This window comes from Geotrypetes seraphini, chromosome 1 (assembly GCF_902459505.1).
Source record: "Geotrypetes seraphini chromosome 1, aGeoSer1.1, whole genome shotgun sequence".
In the NCBI taxonomy this organism is placed as follows: domain Eukaryota; kingdom Metazoa; phylum Chordata; class Amphibia; order Gymnophiona; family Dermophiidae; genus Geotrypetes; species Geotrypetes seraphini.
The window spans coordinates 320,820,257-320,848,167 of NC_047084.1; the positions used below are offsets into that span (position 1 = coordinate 320,820,257).

The 27,911-nt window shown below is 44.3% G+C and overlaps 1 protein-coding gene across 2 annotated transcripts in view; it reads right to left on the reverse strand.

Moving 5' to 3' along the window:
- The window catches only part of BANK1 (B cell scaffold protein with ankyrin repeats 1), a 395,667-nt gene that overhangs the window by 18,187 nt on the left and 349,569 nt on the right, over positions 1-27,911 (reverse strand). For both annotated transcript variants that reach the window (XM_033956933.1, XM_033956942.1), the window contains exons 7-8: positions 23,816-24,109; positions 14,078-14,347 (exon numbers count right to left, since the gene is read on the reverse strand). In XM_033956933.1, the coding sequence (XP_033812824.1) occupies positions 14,078-14,347; positions 23,816-24,109 (564 nt within the window). The remainder of the gene's footprint in view (positions 1-14,077; positions 14,348-23,815; positions 24,110-27,911) is intronic.

A 27,911-nucleotide genomic window follows, 5' to 3' on the forward strand; every position in this document is an offset into this window, starting at 1 on the left:
CAGTGGTTATCTGGTTACTGTGGATACCTTTTTGGCACTTATACCTGTTTTTGCATTGTCTAACTCACAACGTTTAAGTTTAATCCAGGATGTCTAATAAAATATTTGATTATTCCTGCAGGACAACTAAGTCTAGTTCGGCCCCCCATCCCACCCATACACTGCCCTAACTACTCCTCCAGATACGCCCCTTTAGGCTCTGGGTGCACAGTGGCATTCAGAGCCATAAAAAAATCCAGCAATACGACCAGAAAGTTGGTTTGATTATTGGCACTTGGATGACCTGTCTTTTAGGCCATCCAAATGCCAACTTGGGCGGGTTTTCAGATGTGTTTAAGTTTTGATTATGAGCTCCTTACAGTCCTATTGACTCAGGAAATAGAGGCTTGTTTTTGAAGTAAACAAAACTGTTTCCCCATAGTCCACATTTCTGAATATTGGCCAGTAAGTTTTCTAAATATTATTTTTTGTTTAGAAACCTCCTAAGGGCAGTTCTATAACTTCACATGCAATTACACATGCCTTGTGCATATATTAGATTGTGAGCCTTCTAGGGACAGTACAGGGAAATAGTGTATCTGGAGGTAACTCACCTTGCTCTATTACTGAAAAAGATAAGAGATAAATCCAAATAAATAAAATAAGGGAGTGCATACGTGCATTAGCTCCTAATTTCACAGGAAGCATATATGTGAGCAAAGCACGGGTAGGGCATGGGCGTGTCTCCTACTTTTGTGCATAACTGTCCCGCAAGGCTCTCTACTATCCCCTATCCTTTTCAACATCTATATGTCCTCCCTAAAACTCCTCCACCTATCCCCCCTTGAAACAATTTACACTTATGCAGACGACATTCTCGTCCTCCTTGAGACCAATTCGAACCTCACCGACCTGTCTACGAACATATCCTCTTGTATAATGAACCTACAATCCTGGGCCCACACTGTGCAAATGAAATTGAATGAGTCCAAAACAAGACTTCTTTGGCTCGGTCCAAAACTAGATCACTTACCCACCTCCATCCCACTGGCTCCTCTCTGCAGCTTGAGTTCTTGAGCAAGGTCTTGGGCATCATCATTGATTCCACATTGGCCTTCAATGACCACCTCCAATCCTTGGTAAAAAAATGCTTTTTCAGCCTTCACATGCTGAGGAAAGTTAGATCCTGCTTCCATCAAAAACATTTTACCCTCCTTGTCCAATCCATCATCCTCTCCAGATTGGACTATTGCAACTCTATCTACTTAAGCCTAACTAAGAAAAACCTCCACAGACTCCAACAGATTCAGAATGCCGCGGCCAAGCTCATCTTCGCTAAAAGTAAATTTGACCATGTCTCCCCGCTCCTGGCCAAGCTCCACTGGCTTCCGATAATCGCCAGGGTCCACTATAAATGCACCTGTCTAACTTTCAAAATCCTATATGGTATCCTCCCACCCTTTATCCCTCTTTCTTGGAATTCCTCAAACCCTAAAACCACCAGATCCTCCCACAAATTAAAACTATCCTTCCCCTCGCTAAAAGGCATTTCCACACAGGAAAGCTAGGGACCTCCCTCCACTTCAAAATCACTGAGCTCTGGAACAACCTTACCTCCCTCTTCAGAACTTGAGCTCTCTCCAGTTTTCCGCAAACATCTGAAAACCTGGCTTTTCTCAAAAAAATGTAAGTCTCCCTCCAACTTAGGAATCAAGGAAACTCTTATATCTTGGCATCCCAAGTCCTCTAAATTTTCTTCACACTTCTACCTCTAACCCTTTGTTGTAGTTCCTTCCTATTTCTCCTACTGTAAACCGCGTCGAGCTCTATGAACGTGGAGATGATGCGGTATACAACCTAAGGATTAGATTAGATTAGAGTTACTAGATTTTCTGTTAGATGTTCTGCCAGACTCGCCACCCAGGCCCGCCCAGCTCTACCCATCCCCGCCCCATCACGCCCCAGTCCTGCCCCAGCCATGCCCCCCCACTGTCTGCTCTTGTCGGGCAGGAGGTTAGCCATGCATGTGCAGATGCGCCATGATGTCATGCGCGGATGACCTGCCCGACGTGGTGTGGAGGAAAGCTTTTCCAAAACCCGGACAAAGTGCCGGGTTTTGGAAAGCCATCCAGACCCCCAGACATGTCCTGAAAAGGAAAACATGTCCGGGGAAATCCGGACATCTGGCAACCCTAACTTCATAAGTTATGTGCACTGCATGTGGTATTTAGGAACACCCGTTTATGCCTGCCATTGACATAGCATAAGTGAGAATGCCTAATGTTAGGTATACCAATGCAGGTTTACACCTGTATTTGATAATGGAATCTAGATGCCTCAGTCCTCCATAACCCCAGGTACGTTAGATTGTGAGCCCACCGGGACAGATAGGGAAAATCCTTGAGTACCTGATTGTAAAAACCGCTTAGATAACCTTGATAGGCGGTATGTAAAATCCTAATAAAACTTGAAACTTACTTCTTTTAGATTATTAGTTCAAGCATTAATTTTATCTGTTCTTGACTACTGTAATATAATATATTTGGGAGTTTATAAAACTGTCTTAGGAAGATTAAGGCTAATCCAAAATACAGCGGTCCTTTTAATTTTTGGATTAAAAAAACAGGAACATGTCAGCCCTTATTACCGTCAGCTGCACTGGTTGCCAATGGAAGCAAAAGTACTTTTCAAATTTGCTTGTACAGGTATTTGGATTAGCTCCGTTATATCTCTTCTCTCATTTTGAATTGTACTGTTCGACTAGGTCTACTTGGCGTACTGGTTTATTTACTTTTCCTAATCCCAAAAATTGCCATTATAAAAAGTATTTTGATCAATCTTTGGCTTACTAAGCAAGTATGGTTAGACGATCTGATTCAACAATCTGCATCTTACTGCACCTTTAGAAAACTGGTTAAGACCTATTTGTTCAACAAATTTGTTACTTCATTGATGACTATGTCATAGTTTCATACTGTATTTTTCATTATTGAAATATTGTACTGCCTTTCTGTGTGCTTTGTATCATCACTGGAATGTCCAGTCCTTTTTATTCTGTGAACCGCCTAGAACTTATTGGGTGTTGGCGGTATAGAAAAATAAAGTTATTATTATTGTTATAAAATCGGCATTCCCTATGCAGCGTTGGGGTTTCTAAAATGGGGCATGCATTATAGAATTACCCCATTCTAAAGCTTATATAAGGTTACAAATCAATTATAATGCTAGCTCTATATGAATATATTTCCCTAATACCAACTGAAAAGGCTCATCAAGGCAAAGTTCTGTGCCTCTGATGCCACATTCTCCTTCCATTGTGGCTGATGGCTGGTTGTCTGCACAGGCTACTTTCTCCCTGCTTGGTGGCAGGAGGTGCAGTGATTGTCTTGTAGCCAGCAGGGTCTGTGCTTCCCACAACCCCAATGATCACTGCAGTTGGAACCATAATGCTGGCTTCATAATGCTGCCCCTCTTCCATGCTTGTAGCACTACACTTGGCGTTTCTGTTGTGGTGGGGAACAGGACACCACCAGAATTGCCAAAATTCTGAGGGCCAGAAAAAAGCACTTGGTGTGCCGGATTCTGACTCGTGGACCATAGGTTGGACAAGACTGATCTAGAGGCTAATCCATGCTCAGCAAAACTATACAAATTTTCAATTGGAATAGTCAGTCCACTTCTTTTATAGTTGGGGAAAAAAGCCTCGAACATGGATGGAACAAGGGGTATAGACAGTTGAAGAGCTGGATAATTGTGGGACTAGTGCTTTAATGGCATTCTCAGTTTTGGTTAGACAAAAACATGGCATTGCACAGAGACTTCTATGGTCTGTACATACACGTTTATAACTTATTCTGAAAAAGAATCCAAAAGTCAGAAGCCTTTAGGCATTGTAACTAAGACCTTTGTGGCTAGCCCACCCTTTAATTAGGAATAGTATAAGGGTGGCTATAATGGCACATTATTTTGAATGTTGACTTTGCATAACATATGATTTAGACCAGGGGTGCCCAAAACGTCGATCGCGATCTACTGGTCGATCGCAAAGGCAATGCCGGTAGATCGCAGAGCCAGTGTTCTCCCTAGCGTCGAGCACCCAGCTGTCTTGCTCAAATGACACACTTCCCCTTCACTTCCTCCAGATTCCCCTATGGTCACTGTCTCACCTTTAAAGTTAATTACAGCAGCCTGAAGTGTGAACCTAGCAGGCTGCCGTTGGCCTTTGCAGCATGTTCCCTCTGCTGCAGTCCCGCCCCTGACGTCAGAAGAGGTGCGGGACCGCGCCAGAGGGAATGTGCTACAGAGTCCGACGGCAGCCTGCTAGGTACACTCTGCAGGCTGCCGTAATTAACTTTCAACTGTGGTAGTTAGGCCCAGAGGGAAGAATGGAGGCGAGGACAGTTGCAATCAAGAGGTCTGAGATCCTGACAGTCACTGTGTGCGGGAAGCAGTGGAGGTAAGGCTCCGCACGTCGGGGAAAGGCTGTGCCCGTCGTGAGGGTCCTGGCGGGATGGGGGTTGCCTTAGAGACGTTGGATTTGGACGGGGGGGGGAGGAGAGACTAAAGGACCTTGAGGAAGGGCGGGAAAGCAGACTTGAAGAAAAAGGGAGGGGGAAGACAGGGCAGATGCTGGACTACTAGAAGGGTTAGAGAGGGGAAACATCCTGAACTGAGGAGAGAGATGCCAGGCCCTGGGGAAGGGGTAACAAAGAGAGTGAGAAAGACAGACAGACCTGGATTAAAGGTGGGAGGACTCAAAATGTTAGCAGAAGGAAGAGAGAGAGAGAGAAACCTGAAACAAAGGGGAGGCAGATGAGAGGGGGAAGATGTTGGAGTTGGGAGTGTATAGAGGGAAGAGAGAGAGAGACTGCAGAGAGGTGGAAAGATTCTGGACCAGGGAGGGAGGAAGGAAGGAAGGAGAGAGAGGCAGAAAAAGTCCTGGAAGAAAGGAGAACACAAATGCTGGACATTGGGTGGGGAGATTGTAAGCAGAAGAAAGACAGAGAGAGAGGGGCCTGAACCAAAGAGGAAAGACAGGAGACAGATGCTGGACTATGGGAGATGCAGACAGAAGAGACAGAGGGGGACAGTCCCTGAGGAAGAACAGAGAGATGTAAGATCATAACAGAGGAGGGAGAGAGAGGGAGACATGTTGCCAATAGGGGTGGAGGAGAGAAGAAGAAAAGTTGGACTCCTGGAGGGACAGAGTGAGTTATTTGGGGAATGGAACAAGGTCTGGAGGACAGAAGAGGTGCACTCGATATATATATAAATAAATAAGGGGGTCTTTTACTAAGGTGTGCTAAATGCTAACGCGTCCATAGAATATAATGGGCACATTAGCACTTAGCGTATGCTAAATCGGCTAGTGCACCCTAGTAAAAGAGGGGGTATATCTTTAGTATTTTTATTGTTGGTAGATCATTTTGACTTAGTCATTTTAAAAGTAGCTCACAAGTCAAAAAAGTGTGGGCACCCCAGATTTAGACTGTAACCAAATTGTTGGGCAAACTGGATGGACCATACGTATGGAGATTATTTGTATCTCATAGCTAAATTTTGTGCACATTTTTACGGGTTAGTTAGTATTTGAAGCCCTTGGTAATGACAATACTTCCAACTTCTCTGCTGTGGGCAGATAAGCACTTGATTAATATGTTAATCCAATGTAGCTGGATTAATTGTGCAATTAGTTTTAAACTTCCACCATCAGTCATTTGCATCCTTGTAATTGTAAAAATGTTAGCTTCTGTTTGAGGAGCAGAAAGAAACACGAGATGAAGGATGGAATCAGGAGATAGCAGAGGAATGGTAAAAAGGGTGTATGCTTTTATAATGCAGAACTAGAATAAGGTTCTTTTGCACTAGACCAGTGGTCTCAAAACTCAAACCCTTTGCAGGGGCCACATTTTGGATTTGTAGGTACTTGGAGGACCTCAGAAAAAATAGTTAATGTCTTATTAAAGAAATGACAATTTTACATAAGGTAAAAATTCTTTATAGTTTATAAATCTTTCCTTTTGGCTAAGTCTTAATAATAATATTGTCATTTATAGCTAAAGAGACATATGATCAAGAAACTGTTTTATTTTACTTTTGTGATTACGATAAACATACCGAGGGGCCTCAAAATAGTACCTGGCCAATCGCATGTGGCCCCTGGGCTGCGAGTTTGAGACCACTGCACTAGACAATGTAACATGCACCGTATTTTTCCGGCTCCATAAGGACTCATCTGACCATAAGACGCACCCTAGATTTAGAGAAGGAAAACAAGAAAAAAACCATTCTTGAACCAAATTCTCCCTGCCAGGCTCTGCACCCAACCCTACTCTCCTTGCCAAGCTCTGAACCCTGTCCCCCCTCCCTGCCAGGCTCTGTACCCTGTCCCCCCGGTGGTCTAGTGGTAGGCCGGGCCAGGGCACAGGGTGGGCAGGCAGGTAGGGACAGAGCACAAGGCAGGCAGGCAGGGGCCCCTATAACCTGGTTGTAATCATGGGCAGGGCCCCCCTGGTACCTGGGTTTTATTTTTGTTATTGTTAATTAAAAATGGCTGCCCCATACTGTTAACAGTATTTTCAGAATACAAAGAATTCAAACATGAAAAACACTACACAACAGAAAATGTTAACACCTTAAAAAAATATTTTAAAAAACCACCCACAACCAATCCAATGCAACAAACCATCCTTTTCATGGTGAGAATGCAAACATTTTGCGCTCAAGTACCCCATTAGATCATGTCACCTTACAACCCCCCCAAAAAAACCCAAAACAAAAAACTACCTATCAGGTGCCCCTGCTAACAGGATCAATATTTTAAAATCATTCAACACTCCTTCCCTTTCACCTTCAAAACAAATGAATCCCTGGAGGGTTTTTTTTTTCCCATATGACAGACTCCGGAAGAGCGTTCCAGTTTTTCTACCACTCTCTAGGTGAAGAAGAACTTCCTTATGTTCATATGGAATCTATCCCCTTTCAATTTTAGAGAGTGCCCTCTCGTTCTCCCTACCTTGGAGAGAGTGAACAACCTGTCCTTTTCCACCAAGTCTATTCCCTTCAGTGTCCCTTCAGGACAGGCGGAGGAAACTGACTCAGAAATGATAGAGGAAATCAAACAAGAATGCAAGACGGGCAATGTAATAATATTGGGAGGACTTCAATTTCCCGAGGATAGACTGGAAGCTAGGAACCTCCAACTGCAGCAAGGGAGGCCAAGTTCCTGGAGGTGCTAGAGGATTGCTTCCTGGAACAAATGGTATAAAGAGCCGACAAGAGGCAAACGCCACCCTGAGACTTGGTACTAAATGGCCTCACGGGTCCGACAAAAGAAGTAGAAGTTAAGGTACCGCTGGGGACGAGCGAAAGAGTCAGCTTTAAGCTTGACATCGATGTCAGCTTTAAGCTTGACATCGGGAATAGAAAACGTGCCAAAACCTTAACCAAAACCTTAAACTTTAAAAAGGGCAAATACGATCACATGAGAGCCATGGTGAAACAACGACTCAAGAAAAAGGTGGACAAACTCTTCAACATATTTATCAATGACCTGGAAAAGGAGGCAAAGTGCGAGGTTATAAAATTTGCAGACGATACCAAACTGTGCGGCAGAGTTAGCTCCAGGGAGGAGTGTGAGGACCTGCAAAAGGACCTAGACAAGCTGGAAGATTGGGCAAACAAATGGCAAATGCGCTTTAACGTGGAAAAATGCAAGGTCATGCATATAGGGAAAAAGAACCCGTTGTTCAACTACAAATTGTGGGGGGCATTGTTGGGAGACAGCAGTCTTGAGAGAGACTTGGGTGTGCATCACTGAAGCCATCTGCACAGTGTGCAGCAGCCTCGAAAAAAGCCAACAGGATGCTGGGCATCATAAAGAGGGGCATAACAACTAGGATGCGGGAAGTTATCATGCCATTGTATCGAGCGATGGTGCGTCCACATCTGGAATACTGCGTTCAATATTGGTCGCCGTACCTCAAGAAGGACATGGCGGTACTTGAGAGAGTCCAAAGGAGAGCAACGAAACTGGTAAGAGGGCTGGAACACTGCCCATACGCCGAGAGGTTGGATAGGCTGGGGCTCTTCTCTCTGGAAAAAAGGAGGCTCAGGGGTGATATGATAGAGACCTTCAAGATCATGAGGGGCATAGAGAGGGTGGATAGGGACAGATTCTTCAGGCTGAAGGGGACAACAGGTACGAGGGGGCATTCGGAGAAACTGAAGGGAGATAGGTTCAAAACAAATGCAAGGAAGTTTTTTTTCACCCAAAGGGTCGTGGAATGCGCTACCGGAGGAAGTGATCAGGCAGAGTACGGTACAAGGATTCAAACAGAGACTGGACGGATTCCTGAGGGATAAAGGGATCGTGGGATACTGAGAAAGCTAACCAGAAAATAAGTATAGAAACCCAACCAGGTCGTGCATGTGCAAGACCGGAGGGTTAGGACTTCGATGGGAAGATAGGACTCAATAGGAAACCAAGGTGGCAAGGGGGCCCCTTCTGGTGATTTAGACAGGTTGTGACCTGTTTGGGCCGCCGTGGGAGCGGACTGCTGGGCAGGATGGACCTATGGTCTGACCCGGCGGAGGCACTGCTTATGTTCTTATGGTAGACCAGGCATGGTCCCTACTGAAAAATACTATCACAGAAGCACAAAATCTCCACATTCCGAGGATCTCCAAAGAGGGGAGAACAAAAGGTAAGGGAGAACCGGCATGGCTTACCAGACAGGTGAGGGAAGCCATAAAAGAAAAGAAGGACTCTTTCAAAAAATGGAAACACATGAAAACAACCGAAGCATGGAAAAAACATAAAGATGATCAGAAGAAATGTCACAAGGCGGTGAGGGATGCCAAAAAGGACTATGAGGAAAAAATAGCGCAAGAGGCCAAAAACTTCAAACCCTTCTTTAGATACGTGAAAGGGAAAAAACCCGCAAAAGAGGCGGTGGGACCCCTGGACGACCAGGGAAGAAAAGGGTACATCAAGGAAGATAAACAAATTGCAGACAAACTAAATTCCTTCTTTGTGTCCGTCTTTACGGAGGAGGATACCGCTAAAATACCAGAAGCAGTGAAAGTGTTTAGTGGAGAAATAGAAGACAGCCTCACCACAGTTGAAGTGGAGTTGGACCAGATATACTACCAGATCGACAAACTTAAAAGTGACAAATCCCCTGGACCGGATGGAATTCACCCGAGAGTTTTAAAGGAATTGAAGGTTGAAATCGGAGAGCTATTGCAAAAACTTGCCAATCTGACAATCAGAACTGGACAGATACCAAGAATGACTGGAAGATAGCGAATGTCACGCCAATTTTCAAAAAAGGATCGAGAGGGGAAACCGGGCAACTACAGACCTGTGAGCCTTACGTCTGTCCCTGGAAAGATGGTTGAAGCACTGATCAAGGATAGCATAGTCCGGCACCTAGATACACACGACTTGATGAAACCCAGTCAACATGGGTTCAGGAAAGGGAAATCATGTTTAACGAATTTACTTCAATTTTTTGAGACCGTGAACAAGCAAATTGATAGTGGAATGCCGGTGGACAAATATATTTGGACTTCCAGAAAGCATTCGACAAAGTTCCACATGAGAGACTTCTCAGGAAACTACAAAGCCATGGAATAGAGGGAGATATACAAAGGTGGATAGGCAAATGGCTGGAAAACAGAAAGCAGAGAGTGGGCATAAATGGGAAGTTCTCAGACTGGGAGAAAGTGACTAGTGGTGTGCCCCAGGGCTCGGTACTTGGGCCGATCCTATTTAATATTTATATCAATGACCTTGAAGACGGAATATCCAGTGAGATCATTAAGTTTGCAGACGACACAAAGCTATGCCGGGCAATCAGATCGCAGGAGGATAGCGAGGAACTCTAGAGCGACTTGTATCAGTTAGAGAAATGGGCAGAGCAATGGCAGATGAAGTTCAACGTGGAGAAATGCAAAGTAATGCATTTAGGCAGTAAGAATAAGGAACACGAGTATAGAATGTCAGGTTCAACTCTGGGTAAGAGCGAACAAGAAAAGGACTTAGGTGTACTGATAGATAGGACCCTGAAGCCGTCGGCACAATGCACGGCAGCGGCAAAGAAAGCAAACAGAATGTTAGGTATGATAAAGAAAGGAATCACGAGTAGATCGGAGAAAGTCATAATGCCGCTTTATAGAGCAATGGTCAGACCACACTTGGAATACTGTGTCCAACATTGGTCTCCCAACCTAAAGAAGGATATAAAACTGCTGGAGAGGGTGCAGAGACGAGCAACGAAGCTAATAAGAGGTATGGAGAACTTGGAATATGAGGAACGACTCAAGAAACTGGGACTGTTCTCCCTTGAGAAGAGGAGGCTGCGAGGGGACATGATCGAGACGTTCAAAATGCTGAAAGGCATCGATAAAATAGAGCAGGAAAATAAATTATTTACATTGTCCAACGCGACACGGACAAGAGGACATGGTTTGAAGCTAAGGGGGGACAAGTCCAGGACAAATGTCAGGAAGTTCTGCTTTACGCAGCGAGTGGTAGATGCCTGGAATGCTCTCCCAAAGGAGGTTATTGAGGAATCCACTGTGCTAGGATTCAAAGGCAAATTAGATGCACATCTCCTTACGAGAGGCATAGAGGGATATGAGTGACTAAAACTACATCAGGTGTATACCTGACTGGGCCTCCGCGTGTGCGGATCGCCGGACTCGATGGACCATGGGTCTGATCCGGAGATGGCAGTTCTTATGTTCTTATGTCCCCTGAAGAAGGCATATCTGTATGCCGAAACCTGGATCCTTGTTGAGACAGTATGGATTTTAAAGAATACATATTTGTTTGGTGGAAGGCCATCTCTCTTGCCTTTCTTTTTGGTCTATTACTATAGTAAGGCAAGGTCTTCGCTCTGTTTGCTACTTTAATCTTCATCAGAATGATGTGTTTTGACTAGGAGACACAGACTTAGGTTTTCTGAAGAACTTGGTAGATGTGCACCCTAATTCTGATCAACGGATGTCACTGTGGAGGAACTACTGGGACTTCCTTCACCCATCAGTCCTCTGCACCTGGGAAAAGTTCAGCTATTTAAGGATAACCATAAAAAGTTCACCAGTTCCTGGAAGGTTTTGAGGTTAATTATAGAAAAACATACAAATCAGACTTGAGACATTTAGGCCATATAAATGTCCAAATGTTGGTTTAAAACCTGAATAGCACTTCTATGTTCCACATCAACATTACTTTAGTAGCAAGGATTCAATATATTCTGTTCAGAATTTATCCATCTGAGTCTGCTCTGTTCCATATACAAGTTTCTGCACAGTTCTATTATTCATTTTAGAAAATTATTTTGTATAACCACTCACAACAGGGTGGGCAGTTATCTAAAACTAAAGACAGTATATAAAAGTGCAACTTAATGTAATTTGCCAGACTTGTTGCGATAAGAGTTGGGGAAGAAAAATAAAGCATTTCAACTCCAATGTCTTGTCAATAGGAAAAATGAACGCAAGCCAAGACAGTGGACTAAGTAATAATATAATTGATGCAAAAACTCAATGCACAGACTTGGAGAATTCTACAAAGTGCTGAACTGATGGATTAGGCAGAAATGGAATGATTCATATTGCTGTTCAAGCTAGATTTTTGAAAACTCAGCTTGCTGGCTCTGTTTTGTCTTAAATACTTCAGAATGACAGTCACCATTTATCAGTGAAGTGAATTCTATACTATAAAGCAAGCAATAATTGTATGTAGGTATATTTTATCTTCAATATGGCTCTAATGATTTTCATGAAATGGGGTGAATCTAGGATTTTCGGGTGCAAGAAAGCGATTTAGCTAGGTCTGGAGTTCACAAAATTTATTTGGGGAATTTTTCTAATGTTATCGCCTCCCCTTACAGCCCATTGGTCAGACGTTCCTAAAGAAGCTTAGCCAGCCAATAGGCTGCAGGGAAATACAGGACCAAAAGTTGCTAAGGCCCCGTCTCTATAGCTACTGCTCCTGCCTCCCCTTGCATGACTGAAGGTTACTAAGGCACTGTCTCTGTGAGAGGATGAGGGATGAGATATGGAATATAAAAGGGAGAACATAGCTGAACTTAATGCAAGCTGGGGAGGCATGGAAAGATAACTGCAGCCCATTGGTCAGACATTCCTAAGGCGATTTAGACAGCTAATAGGCTGCAAGGAAAAACCATACTGAAGGTTGCTAAGGCATTGTCTCTGTGAGAGGATGAGGGATGAGATATGGAATGTAAAAGGGAGAACACAGCTGAAGCTAATGCAAGCTGGGTGAGCCATGGAAAGTGATACAAAGATAACTGCAGCCCATTGGTCAGATATTCTTAAGGAAGCTTAGCCAGCCAATAGGCTGCAGGGAAAAGTAAGACTGAAGCTTGCTAAGGCACTGTCTCAGTAGCTACTTCGCCTGTCTCCCCCTGCAGCCCATTGGTCAGACATTTCCTAAAGAAGGCTAGTCAGTCAATACCCTACAACAGGGTATCGTAAACTGTGTGCCACCCAAGATTCCAGGTTTGCCACAAGACGCTGGGGAGGAGGAAAGGCGCTGGCTGACTGTCTACAGGATGTGCCTATAGGCAGTCAGCAGGCACCAGAACCTCTCCTATTCTATGTACATCTTCCCTTCCAGTAGCCCCCACTGGCGGCTCAGGGCCTGTCTGGAGGGCCTTCGTGCAAGTGTGAAGGTCGACATGATGATATCACACAACCATTATCTCTTTCTCTCTCCAAGAAACCCCACGTGCCTATCCCAGGCCCTCTTAAATTCAGACACAATTTCTGTTTCCACCACCTCTTCCGGGAGAGTGTTCCATGCATCTACCACCCTATCTGCAAAAAAAGTATCTCCTCAGATTACTCTGAAGCCTATCACATCTCAAGTTAACTAGACCTCAGTGGCAACTCGTTTAATATGAGCATTCTCCACTCGTAGCTCACCTGCTTCCTCATAGGTCACAGTCTTTATTTCATTAAGCCACTAGTTTTATCTATATTAGTGTTATTTATAACAATTTCCCCCCAAGTTTAAAAGTAAGTTTCAAACTATTGCAATCTTAACTGTGCTAAGCGGGATCCCAAACAAGCAGGGGCCCTGTTTTGTCTATCAGGGTATAGCCCTTTAGCTTGTAGAAAACATCACAATTTCTATTACACATATGTATACGCATTGTTATGAATTTAGTCTCAATCTGGGGAAACTATTTTAGCAGGAGTGGCCCATGGAGGATGCAGGGCCATAGGCAGAGACTTTAGGGAGATCTCATCCTACTTGTCATTTCTTCCACTCCTGAAAATGTCATTCTTTCTCTTTCTACTCAGCCAGCAACTGGGTGAGCAGCACTTCTTACCCACTTAAGCTTCTTCTACTGGCATCCTTCTAGTCAGAACTACGTAGGGTCACCTAGTCTTGTGAGATAAACTGATCATACCTAATTAAACTTTCAGAAGGAAGCCAGCACAGGATGAGGCAGAAATGGGTAAAGTTATGCTACTCACCAACTCCCTCTACCAGTGGGGGAGCAGTATGCAGAAGTCTGGAAGGTGGGAAGAAGAAGGAACAAGACTGCCCTTGGCAGTGGTGGCAGTGGCCCCTTCGATGTTCTGTCTGCAGGTAATTCTGAGCTTGGGCATGCTGTAGTGTAGGCACAAGGTCCAAGATTCAGGCCACTGGTAAATGAACTCTGCGCATTGCCAAGTGTGCCCGTAGCTAATGACTTCCCTGGTGGTTCAGAGCTCCTGGTCAGAATGGGACTGTGTGCAAAACAATTTTCCTTCAGGTGACTAGGACCAGCACCGACCTTTAGCACATCTAGTCCATAGTGCTTTAAGAACATAAGAATTGCCGCTGCTGGGTCAGACCAGTGGTCCATCATGCCCAACAGTCCGCTCATGCAGCGGCCCTTTGGTCAAAGACCAGTGCCCTAACTGAGACTAGCCCTACCAGTGTACGTCCTTGTTCAGCAGGAACTTGTCTAACTTTGTCTTGAATCCCTGGAGGGTGTTTTCCCCTATGACAGATCTGAAACTTCTGTGCTTACCACTGAACATATCAATACCAGTTATATATATATATTACCTTGTGCTATGTAAGGAATGTTGCTCTCTCTGATGGGCGTTGAATCAGGTCGAGGTGCTGGTGCTGGCGGTCTGTTCATAATGAAAGAATTGCATTCTTTACTCTTCTCTTCACTGGCCGTAGCTAATATCATGTCATATATTCCATCATCATTGATCCTGGAAAAGCTGTACGGGTCCTCCTCTTCCTGATATGCGCCATCTTCTTGATCTTCCTCCAGATCACCACAAGTATGTTCTCTGGCAGTTCTGTAGTCTTCGCTTCTCACTGCTGTAAAATGTATAGGGTACATAATGGATGGGATGTTAATAAATATTTTATTAATTGCCTCAGTGTACTGTTTACTGTATGCAAACTGGTCAATAGGCAAAGTCTAAAGTCGGTGATTTAAAAAATAAATCTGCTGTATTCTAGATGGTGAACAGGAAGATTAATGTTTTATGGAATTTTATCTATCAAGGTACAGTTACTTTTTTTTAAGTTCAATTTTTTATTGAAATGTATAATACAAAAAAAACTGAAAATGAATGCTGGGGCATAATAAGATATTCAAAACTAGTTTGGGGTCTATTGACGTCTTTTGTAGATTTGCTATAGTTGTCCTTTATCTTTATTTTCTATTGTTTTTTATCCACATATCCAGGAGGGAAGGGGGTGGGAGTGGGGGGGGGTGTTATATCTTTTGGTATTATTCCTGATGGTAATGATGGATGGGGGAGGGAATTTTTATCTTTTGTATAGATACTGATTGATTATAAGTGCTTGGTTGATTATTATTATTTGTATATAATTTGTATTGCATTTTTTGTTGGCATTAAAAACTAAATAAAGTTAAAAACCAAAATAAAACTGGAAAGAAAGAAATATTAACAACAAACAGCTCCATGTACATCCTGTGTTTTAAACAGATAATAATAAGTAGATATATAACAGAGCGTTTGAATACTCTCATCATGAAAAGGACTCACAAAAAGGTTAACAACGGATCCCAAACTACTTAAAAATGTTCTAAAGAATTTTTATATCCAGCCATTCTTCTTTCATATTTAACTACAGTATATTACCTAATGAAGACCATCACAAATGACAACAAACATGATTGTGATTTTTCCAATTATGAATTATTGTTGTTAATGCAATCGCTATAAGAAGATGCAGAAGATAGTAGCCAGTACTGAATATTTGGATATAGTAGTGACTGCACTGCTGTCTTCATAGTGGCAATAATGAGTTGGTAATCTCAAACGCTGACTAGATAAAGTTAAAAGTCTTTTTGTCATCCTAACTTTAGCCATACAAATTAGCCGGTTAATAGATGATTAGTGTCAGACAGTGGTGTAGCGGAGGTAGGAAGCACCAGGGACAACGGCGCCCTCCTGTGCCCTCTTCCCTGTCTCCCACGTCACATTCACACCCTCCCCCGTAACTCTTTAAATCTCTGCCAGCATGAGTAGCTTCTCCAGTCTGCTGCTTGCACCGGCGTTGGCTTTTCCACTGATGTCACTTCCTGGCCCCGCGGCCTGAAAGTGATTTCAGAGGGGAGCCAGGCCAACTCGAGGAGCAGGCTTTAGAAGTTGCTTGCGCTGGCAATGGTTAAAAGAGGTGCAGGAGTGGGGGGAAGGGAGGGCGCTAGCACGGCATGGGAGAAGAGAGGTTTCGGCACTACCACCAAGACGGCGCCTGGAGTGACCTACCCCCCCCCCCCTTATGATGCCACTGGTGTCAGTAACTGGTAACTCTACCCAAGTTCTGTCCACGGACCACCCTGGAACTATCCCGATAGAGCAGTGTCTCGCAAACTTTCCAGCCGGTGGCACACTAAATCCATTGCCCCGGCTGAAAGGCGCCTGGAAGTGCGTGGACATTGACGCCATGACATCACGTGCAGGCGTGCTGTCATCACTTCAATGTCCACGCATGCGCGGAGGCCCATCTGGCCGCGATGCATTTCAGTGGAGGGATCCGGGAGGTGCGTGGAGAGGAGGAGAGACCATCTGCGCCGGCTGACTTCCTACAGGACACGCCTCTCACCGCGAGAGGCACGTCCTGTAGGCAGTCAGCCGACGTGGATGGCTCTCCTCCTTGCAAATGTGTTGCGGCACACCTGAAATCTCAGGAGGCACACAGTTTGCGACACACTGCAATAGAGCCAAGGTGGTTTGTAAGGATATTCAGGGACACTATTTGAATAGTCCTTCTGCGCATTCTGGGAAATGGACTGCTGTTATCCAGAGAAATGACCCTGAATATTGATTCAAAAGTTTGTGGCCCAGTCGAGTGAAGACACTCCTCATATGGGTGTACAGTGCAAATACTGCCACAGAAAGAAAAAGCAGCAATACATTAGAAGTCTTGGTATGAAGCCACATATTTTAGAAAGGAAACAAAAAAAAAATACTGCGGTAGATATTTAGCCTGTGGCGGTCAGTGTTTTTTTAAACAAGTACTGAATATGGGGGGCTGATTTCAGTGGGGATGGCTGCTGGAGCTTATGTGTATCCCAGCATTGAATATTGCCAGCACTTGCATGACCACCAGTTTTTCCTCAGTACAGCCCCCCCCTCCCCGATACTACTCCTGACCTGCGTGTTTTTTGTGTCCGGTCCATATTCAGCAGCACTGCTTGGTTAAGTGCCACTGAATGTCATCAGTTGGGCAGCCCTAGGAGATTTAAGCGGGACGGAGCTTCTTCTGCCAATTTAAACTGGCTTTGAAAATTGGCCAGACTATGTACCTGAGTGAGGGTTGCTGTCACAGTACTAATTTGCTGTTAGACAAACAGCTGTTGGGCAATATTCAGCCAGAGGCAGCCAGCATTTGATTAAACACTGGCTACCGCCCGATAAATTAATCCCCAATATTCAGTGCAGACACCCATCCGGATACTGGCCCTGTTTATCCAGGCACATAGATATCCAGGTACATAGTGGGCACTGGGAATTACCCAGATACTGCTGGTACTCAACAGCAGTACCTGAGTAACTTAGAATGACAATTTTTTTTTGTTTAAGCCAGTGGTCTCAAACCCAAACCCTTTGCAGGGCCATATTTTGGATTTGTAGGTACTTGGAGGGCCGCAGAAAAATTGTTAATGTCTTATTAAAGAAATGACAATTTTGTATGAGGTAAAACTCTTTATAGTTTATAAATCTTTCCTTTGAGCTGTCTTAATAATAATATTGTAATTTATAGCTAAAGAGACATATGATCAAGAAACTGTTTTATTTTACTTTTGTGATTATGATAAACATATCGAGGGCCTCAAAATAGGACCTGGTGGGCCGCATGTGGCCCCCGGGCCACAAGTTTGAGACCACTGTCTTAAGCTAACTGGTTACCTTTACTGGTAGTACTGCTAAATATTAACAGTGCCTGGGCCACTCCCAGCTCTGTCCCATCTCCACTGCCACACCTACCTTAGCACTACCCAGATAGTGCTGTGGAATAGAGAATAACACGGTGGCAATTTTTTCCCCATCCCCGTGAGTTCTTTTTCTGTCCTTATCCCATTCCTGCAAGCTTCCTGGAAGGCAACAGAGGGTAGTGATCAATGGAGATCACTCTGAGGAAAGGGATGTTACAAGTGGTGTGCCTCAAGGTTCTTTTCTTGGGCCTGTTCTTTTTAACATTTTTATAAATGATACTAGTGTTTAAGCCCGTTACATTAACGGGTGCTAGAGTACATGTCTATGGGTTGTTTTTTTATTTGTCTCTCTCTCCTTGGATGCTGTCTGTCTGTCTCTCCCTGGCCCCCTGTCTATCTTTATTTCTAACTCTATCCTCTTCCCTCAATCCTGCATGTGCCCTTTTTTCTTTCTCCTCCCCACTTCCTTCCAATGTCTGCTCCCCCTGTCCCTCAGACTTCCATTCAGTGGCTGTCCCTCCTCTCCCTCACACTACCATTCAGTGTCTGTCTCCCTCTCTCTACCCCTTCTATCTACTGTTCACCCTCTGTCTTGCCCCTTCCATTCACTGCTCTCTATTCTCTTTCCATCCACCCTCTCTCTCTCTGTTCCATATGGCATCTCCTCCTTCCTTTCCCCCTTCCTTTTCCCTTGGTCTGGCATACATTCCTCTTTCCCTCCATGCCCTGCCATCTCTTCTTCCCTCCAAGCCATTCTCTCCCCCTCTGCTCCCTTTCCTCCTTGAACTTCATCGGGCAGCAGCAGCAGCAGCAGAAGCATTCACAATAAACTGCTGTTGCCGGCTTCAGGTCTTCCTCTCTGTCGGGTCGTCTTCCTGAAACAGAAAGTAGGCAGGACCCGCCAAAAAAGAAGGCCTGAAGCCGGCAACAGCAGTGAATTGTAAACGCTGCTGCTGCCCGAAGAAGCCAGGCCTTGAAAAATACGAGGCAGACCACTTCTCTCCCCTCCCAGCCCAACCCCCGCTGACTGGGCTCCCTTACCCTTTCCGAGCCCCGCCTGCGTCGCGGAAGCATGAACACTGAGCACTGGCAATCGGGGTGGAGACTGTGAAGGCGTTGGCATGCTGCGGCGCTCCACGAAGCCCTCCTCCCACCATCTGCTGCCAGCACCAATCGGGGCGGCGAGGACGCGGGCAGGGAGAGAGCTTGCCTGCGCTTCCTCCAGCGATTGATGAGTGAGGGCGGGAGGAGGGGAGTGGCCAGAATTTTCCCTGCCACCGGATTGGCTTCCACGGATCAGAAATCACGGCAGCAGGGATCACGAAATTTCAAGAGCGCATGAGTGCTCTAGGGTTTTATTATATAGGATTGCTGAAGGGTTGTCGGGTAAGATTTACCTCTTTGCGGATGATACCAAATTCTGCAATAGAGTAGACACGCCACATGGTGTAAATAACATGAAGAAAGACCTGGCGAAGGCTGAAGAATAATCTGAAATTTGGCAGCTAAAATTTAATGCTAAGAAATGCAAGGTCATGCATTTGGGCTGTAAAAACCCAAGGGTTAGGGGGTGAAGAACTTAAGTGCACGACAGAAGAGCGGAACTTGGGTGTGATTATATGTGATGATCTTAAGGTGGCCAAACAGGTTGAAAAGGTGACGGCGAAAGCTAGAAGGATGCTAGGTTGCAGAGAGGTATGGCCAGTAGGAAAAAGGAGGTAATTGATTAGAGAATGACATGGGGAAAAAATCTGTCCCTGTCACTGCACTGCCCCGTCACCGCCATTCCCTTCACCGCCCCGTCACCGTCACCGCCATCCCTTTCACCGCCCCGTCACCGCCTCTGCCATCCCATTCACCGTCCCGTCACCATCCCCGTCTAGCACCCATCTTCTTCCCTCCGCTCCCCCATAGTCTGGCATCTGTCTTCTTCCCTTCCAGCATCTTCTCCCCACTCTGCCTTCCACATTTCCTTTCAGGGTCTGTTCCTCTCTTCCCTCTTTCAATGTCTGTTCTATTCCTTTCCACCACCACCCTTCCCTCCCTCCTTTACCATCTGTTCCTTTCTACCACCCTTCTTTCATATCTTCTATCAGTTCCCCCACCATCACTAGCAGTCTCTCTTCTCCCTTACCATGAGCAAATAGAACTTCTGAAAATTGTATTGCTGAGGCATTATTTCTAGTATGCCTTTTTTTCCAGATGGATAATGACATCAATTTTATAATTCTTACTGTCTGCTCTGATTTCATTCACAATTTGGTTTGTGTTTTGTACCTGAGAATTCCATGAGGCATTTAACCTTTTCCTGTCTCTTCTGTGATTTCAAGTTGATTCCTTCAATAATGGAGTCTCAAGGCAGTAGCAGTTTTCTATTTTGGGCTCTTTTGACATTGTTTAAGGGATTTCTTGTACATTTGGTGCTGGTCTTCTTTGATGAGGTCACTTCAGAATCTATTTCCAAGGAAGAGAAACTTTTTCCCTTTCACCCCCTCCTTCCTTGTGTGAGCCAGAACATGCGGTCCCCGCAAGCAAGTAATTTTATATCATTTTCATTCTATTCATTCATAGAAATTAAAGTCTAGATAATGCCAGTCACATAACAAAACATGATTTTACAAAATAATTCCCTGCCCCCCCCCCTCTTTCTTTCTCTCTCCCCTGGCTCCCCTCTTTATTTCTGCCTTTCTTTCTCTCTCCCCCTGGCCTCCCTCTTTCTTTCTCTCTCCCCCTGGCCCTCCTCTTTCTTTCTGCCTTTCTTTCTCTCCCCCTTGACCCCCTCTTTATTTCTGCCTTTCTTTCTCTCACCCTCTGGCCCCCCTCTTTATTTCTGCCTTTCTTTCTCTCTCCCCTGGCCTCCCTCTTTATTTCTCTCTCCCCCTGGCCCTCCTCTTTCTTTCTCTCCCTCTTGACCCCATCTTTATTTCTGCCTTTCTTTCTCTCTCCCTCTGACCCCTCTTTATTTCTGCCTTTCTTTCTCTCTCCCCCTGGCCTCCCTCTTTCTTTCTCTCTCCCCTGGCCCTCCTCTTTCTTTCTGCCTTTCTTTCTCTCCCCCTTGACCCCCTCTTTATTTCTGCCTTTCTTTCTCTCTCCCTCTGGCCCCCCTCTTTATTTCTGCCTTTCTTTCTCTCTTCCCCTGGCCTCCTTCTTTATTTCTCTCTCCCCCTGGCCCTCCTCTTTCTTTCTCTCCCTCTTGACCCCATCTTTATTTCTGCCTTTCTTTCTCGCTCCCTCTGACCCCTCTTTATTTCTGCCTTTCTTTCTCTCTCCCCCTGGCCCCCCCTCTTTATTTTTTCCTTTCTTTCTCTCTCCCCCTAGCCCCCACAAAGCCATCGTGCCAATTTCTCCACTTCCACGATTCTTTCCCTACCCTCACCCTCAAGCCAGCAGCCGATTTCTCCCTGCTCCTTCCCCGATGTCCTGAACTTCATCGGGCAGCAGCAGCATTCACAATTCACTGCTGTTGCCCGCTTCAGGCCTTCCTCTCTGTCGGGTCCTGTCTTCATGAAAACAGGAAGTAGGCAGGACCTGGCAGAGAACAAGGCCTGAAGCCGGCAACAGCAGCGAATTGTAAACGCTGCTGCTGCCCGAAGAAGGTAATGGATCACGAGGCAGACCGCTTCGCCCCCCTCCCAGCCGACTGGGATGCGGCAGAGGGAGGAGAAAGCCGACGCTACTGGAGGGAGGTTTGCTGCTTTCGCTGGGAGGGTCGGAAAGGTTCACTTGGGGGGGGGAGAGAGATAGGAGGGTCAGCGGGGGATCGGCTGGGAGGGGAGAGAAGCGGTCTGCCTTGGTGCTCCAAGGCCTGGCGCCATTACCTTTTTCACCCCTCCCGCTCCCCCCCTTGGTACGCTACTGCTCTCCAACTCTCCTTAGTTTGCCGGTTTTCTTTTTTGGCGACCGGCACGCTTTCAAAGAGTCGCGCATGCGCGGCTGCTCAAAGTTCAATCTTCTGCTCTGCTGCAACTTCCTGTTTCTGGTTGGGTCAGAGCAGAAGATTGAATACTGAGCAGCCGCGCGTGCGCGGCTATTTTGAAAGCGTTCCGGTCGCCGAAAAAGAAAGCCGGCAAACTAAGGTGAGGTGGAGAGAGGAAGCTGGTTAAACGATCGAGCCGGCATGCGGGTGGGCGGGTGGGGGCTGCGGGAACCGCACGATCCTTTATGCCTCACTGCGGTGACAAGACCATTCACCGCTCCACGGAGCGGTGATGGCCTTGTCCCCGTCCCCGCATAGGCTGCTAATTTTCATTCCCCGTTTTTGGCGGGTTACCCGCGGCTAAACGCAGTAGCCGCGGGTAAACCACCACCGTGTCATTCTCTAGTATTGATGTCTCTGTATAAGACTCTGGTGAGACCTCATTTAGAATATTGTGTACAGTTCTGGAGGCCACCCTTCAAAAAGATATAAAAAGGATGGAGGATGGCTACTAAAATGGTGTGTAGTCTTCATGATAAGGTGTATGGGGACAGACTTAAAGATCTCAATCTGTATACTTTGGAGGAAAGGCGGGAGATGGGAGATACGATAGAGATGTTTAAATACCTACGTAATATAAATGTGCATGAGTCGAGTCTCTGCCATTTGAAAGAAAACTCTGCAATGAGAGGGCATAGGATAAAGTTAAGAGGTGATAGGCTTCGGAGTAATCTAAGGAAATACTTTTTTACGGAAAGGGTGGTAGATGCATGGAAGTGTCTCCTGGAAGTGGTGGTGGAAACAGAGACTGTGTCTGAATTCAACAGGGCCTGGGATATGCATGTGGGATCTCTCAGAGAGAGAAAGATATAATGGTTGCTGTGGATGGGCAGACAAGATGGGCCATTTGGCCTTTATCTGCCGTCATGTTTCTATGTTTCTAACTGCACAAGCCTCAACCACTTTAGAATTATAAGTGTTTGAGGCTTGTGTGGTTATGGCAGAACTTACAGGAATGGGGCAGGGGTAGGGACAGGGACAAAACTCACGGGGATGAGATGGGGAAATTGAGTTCCTGCGGGGATGGGGACGGGGTCAAATTTGTCCCCATGTCATTCTCTACTGTGGAGGTCTGCCTTGATGCTCGGCTAGGCATATGCCTCTGAATATCCAGGTGTGGCTTAGTCAGTGGAAGTTATCAGGGTGAGAATCACTCCTACTGGAACCCCTTTTAATAGGAACCCCCTAATTCCTACATTTCAAGATGCTTAAGATAAATAGTTATATGAAAATGTAATGCTATGCAATCTTATCTATTAATTTAATCTCCTGTAATCCCCATTCACTGAACTCCAATAGAGGGCACTCTTTTACCATTATAAGAAAATAGCTTCCATTGGAAAAGTGTCTATTTTCAATGACTTGGTTTTCCAAAGCAGAATCTGCAGTGACTCATTATAGTTTTCATTTTAGAAAGGAAACTATCATCCCAATTAGTGGAGATAGATCCTGACAATTTTTATTCTTCAATTTGAAATTAAAACAAAGCTTGAAAATGCAGTGCATTTTAAAATGTTGTCATCATAACTAAATGGGCTTTGGGCACCTAGAAATTTACCATCTCTGGGCTCTGAAGCTCTTTGCACAGCAAGCAAATACTTGTTATGTGTGGTTTTCGCTCTGCCATACACCCTAAGTTAATGATTGTCCTCGCAAAAACTCAAGCTTAATTCCAAATGTTCTAAAATCATTTATATTACAATTTATCCACAGCAGGCCTCAGTGCTTCTGTGCTTTTGCCCAAAGGGAAGGGGACATCACAAATCACAGTGAAATATTATTACTATGAAAGATGGTGTGAAAAAACATATATATATATATATATATATATCTGAGGCTTCTGTTCCCTTAACACTGAGGCTGTCTTATATTCACTTTAAAATCATCACTGAACGTCCGTTGAAAACTACACTATTTAGGACCAAATCAGCATGAAGGGCCCAATTCAAACATTTTATATGGTCACATATGGGGGTGTTATTACTGTAAGAGTCTGACTTGGCCATTTTCATGGACTGAGTTAGACTTTTCCAGCAAATGAAATCCCAATATGGATAACATATGATCTGACCTTACCAGGAAGGAGTGGTGTAGTGGTTAGAGCTATTTCCTCAGCACCCTGAGGTTGGGGGTTCAAATCCTGTGCTGCTCCTAGTGACCCTGGGCAAGTCACTCAGGATTCCATTGCTCTAGGTACATTAGATAGATTGTGAGCCCACCGGGATAGATAGAGAAAAATGATTGTAAACTACTTTGATAGGCAGCATATAAATGCCCCAAATATATAAAACCAGATATGTTATCCATATTGGAATTTTCCATATTCTTTCACCAGTCACAACAAATTTTATTTGTCCTCTAAGCATTTCTTCTCTATGTCAAGTATATGGCACAGTACCATGTGAGACGCAGCAAAGACTTTCTTGTCTAGATGGCAGGGCAGGCGATCGAGGAGCTGGTAGGGGTGGTGTGTCCAGGTTTTCCATTCCATTCAATTCAATATTTTTGTCATGTATTCCATCGTACAAGTTGTTGTATTTGTCATCAGTATATTTATCATCATCTTCATCATTACGCTCATCTTCCTCCTTATCTTCCCGTCCTTCCCTGCCTTCTTGTTCCTTTTTACCGTCATCCTCTTCCTTTCCTGCTTGCTCTCCACATTCCTGTTCCTTGTTTGCAATTTGGTGTCCTGTGAAATGTTAAAGATGGTAGAATTTCATTTAAAATATTCCACCTGGGAAAACTTCATGGGCTCCTTTTACTAAGGTGCGTTAGGGCCTTAATGCGCAAAATAGCACGTGCTAAATTGCCATGCGCGCGCTAGACCTTAATGCCAGCATGCGCATAGCGCATGCTAATTTTGTGCGTACGCTAAAAACGCTAGCGCCCCTTAGTAAAAGGAGCCCCATGTTTCAATGAGTTCGCAGACCTGTTACAGTACCATCATGAAAATGTTGATGAAATGATACCCTGGAAGGGAAAGCCATCAGCCCGGCAACCTCAACGCAGAGCAGTTCTGGGTCTGTGAGCTATTTACCCAATGACAAGCAGAAGCAGTTATTGTAACTTGTCACCTCAGCACCCAACATATGCCCTGCATATGATAATGCAATGACTTTCTCAGATCTGCTCCCTATTTACTGTTGTCTGAACGACTCTGTTCCCACATTCCATATGTCATGGCATTTTAGAAAAATAAACACAATTTAATGAAGCGGTAAACTCTGTCACAAATATAAATATTGGCCATTTAAGATATTTATTGATACCCAATGGCTAATTCTATTCTGACAGGTGCAGTCTTATTGAGTTTGCTGCATCTCTGATCCTTATGTAAAACATTCATAAAGGTTTGGGTAGACAGTGGGATACCAGATGATACTGAAAATAGAAGTGTTTTTGTAATCAACAATTAAATACCTAAAAACCACCAGGCTCAATTTTTCAGCCAGCAGCAGGCAATGCGGTAAGCTCCTGCCAGTGGGACAGATCTCAGATATTCAAGGCCGGGCAGTTTCTGGCAATCACCATTGAATATCCAGTTTCAGTTTTGTCCACGGCAGCTTAACCAGTTAAAGCTGATATTCAGTGCTAACCGGTTAAGTGCTTAGCGGTTAAAGATAGGCCTGCTATTTATGTGGCCTATCTTGACTGCTAATGCCTGAATAATTGTGATTAGCCAGCTAAGTCATGTGACATATTCAGTGGAGCTAAGTGGCTAACTCACACTGAATATTACTATTAGCGGTTATCTGTCTAAGCATTATTTAACACTTCTTAATTAATTAGCTACTTAGCTCTTGACGTTTACATATGGGCCGGCCACTCAAATTCATGCCCAGCCATTCTTTGTTTTTCCTTTTTTTTTTTTTAGGCGGTTATTTGTGTTCAATTCATGAGTTCAGCACCCTCAATCACTTTCCAAATTTGGCTCCTATGACAGCACATATGGGACGCTTTGCTGATGATACAAGAATGTGTACATGTGTAATGCGCCAGTTTTAATGTAATGGAAAACCACACTTCTGAGTACAGAGAGAAAGCACATATTGCAGGGCAGATGGCTCCATTGTAATCTTCTTCATAGTCTAATAAAAATGTTTCAACTTTGTTTTGAAGGTCATTTCAACTAGGAAAAGATACTGTTTTAAAATGAGATGAAAACATCAACTTTTTTTTTTTTTTAAATACCATTTGCATCTGAAATGACAAACCGTGTAACAACATTTCAGAGTTGTCAGTCAGCTTCATCCTGTGGTCTAGATCAGTGTTTTCAACCTTTTTACACCTATGGACCGGCAGAAATAAAATAATTATTCTGTGGACTGGCATCGGTCCGTGGACCGGCGGTTGAAGAACACTGGGCTAAGTTGTGGGCCAGACCCCGTTCATCTCTACCCAATCTCCACCCCAGAGCCCGCCCCCATAATAGTACTAATTGCACCTTGCATGTCCCGTGCCTCATCTGGAAGCCTTCCCTCTGGCGTTGCAACGTCAGAGAGAAGGTTTCTGGTTCAGACGCAGGATGCCCATAGGAGCCACTGCCCGCGGCTTTGTGCACTGAATCAGGAAGAGGGAGCTGGCTCGAAGATAACGCCGCATCGATCGCACCGTGGACCGGCGGTTGAAGAACACTGTTTTGGGCCTGATGCACGTGCTGGCCCTGTGGACTGGCAGGAAATTTCTGTGGACTGGCACTGGTCCGTGGACCGGTGGTTGAAGAACACTGGTCTAGATCAGTGGTGCTCAAACCTGTCCTTGGGGACCACCAGCCAGTAGGGATTTTAGGCTATTCTTAATAAATATGCATGAGAGAGAGTTGCATATAATAGGGGTGGCAGGCATGCAAATTATTAGGGTTATTTGAAAATCTGAACGCCATGTGGTCCCCCTAGGACAGATTTGGGACTCACTGGTTTAGATGAACTCCATATGCAGCATCCTATGGGCCTTGCTGCAGATAAAGTGTGCCAACCTTTAGTAAGACGCCCCCAAGTTTGGAAATGTTAAATTACCAAACAATAGTAATTGTGCAATGACAGCTCTAATAAACAGCGATTTTTTTTTTTTTTTTTTTTGGATCCTCAAAGAATCCCTAATTAGCTGGAAAGTAAAACGCCTACATTTGTCAATACCTAAGAATAGAAGCCAGTTCTCTGTGTGAGCTTTGATGTTGTTTTTGTTAGGGGCACTGACGTTTGATTCAAGCCAATTCATTTCACAAAGGTCACGCATAAAATGATTGGTTAGTAATGTTTCTGAGTCCGATCCCCCGGATTCTATATATGGGCGCCTAAATTTGAATGTGGCTCAAAGATCCGCACACAAACTAATCCATTGATGAGCCATTAACAATCAATTATTGAGGTTAATTGTCACTAATTTGAATGCTAAGTTTAAAGAAACCCTTAAGGACTCTGTGACCAATACTGTCCGTACAATATCTAACAAAAATTGGTCCACAGTCAACGTTAATTCAAAACAGGAAAAATGGTTGAAAAGGACAGATTGCTATTAAATAAATGATCTAGAAAAATTGTTATGTGTATGTGACTATAAACCCCAATCCTTAAACAAGGAAATACTATCAGGTTTATTGTGGATTTATATGTATTTTTGTTTTTTTGGGCTGTAGTTTTTTATTTTAATAATTATGTGAATGTTATTTATTTTTTTGTAATTTATTTTTTATTTTTTATTATTATTTATTTTTTGTTTATTTGATGGACATCAGTATGAGCCCTGTGAAAGGTGCCCAGTATAAGGCTCAGGCAGTAACTTAATTATTAAAATAAAAAACTACAGCCCAAAAAAACAAAAATACATATAAATCCACAATAAACCTGATAGTATTTCCTTGTTTAAGGATTGGGGTTTATAGTCACATACACATAACAATTTTTCTAGATCATTTATTTAATAGCAATCTGTCCTTTTCAACCTTTTTTCCTGTTTTGAATTAACGTTGACTGTGGACTAATTTGAATGTACACATGACCTGTACTATATTTCATATTTTCCATACTATGGTTGCCATGCTACAATCTTTATTTTATTTATTCATTCAGTTTTCTATACTGTTCTCCCGGGGGACCTCAGAACAGTTTATATGAATTTATTCAGGTACTCAAGCATTTTCCCTGTCTGTCCTGGTGGGCTCACAATCTACCTAATGTACCTGGGGCAATGGAGGGATTAAGTGACTTGCCCAGGGTCACAAGGAGCAGTGTGGGTTTGAACCCACAACCTCAGGGTGCTGAGGCTGTAGTTTTAACCACTGCACTACACTCTCCACTCTCTCATGCTATGTTTGCCACTCAATGTCTTCCATGCTATGTTTCGTCATGCAACTGGTCTTAACATTTTTGCCAAGTCGTGTCATACTATGTTAGCCATGCTTTGTAATACTAGGTTTGGCGTGCTATGTTTTTATGTACAATGCTTGCCATGCTATGTCTCACCATACCATATTTTGTCATATTGTGTTTTAC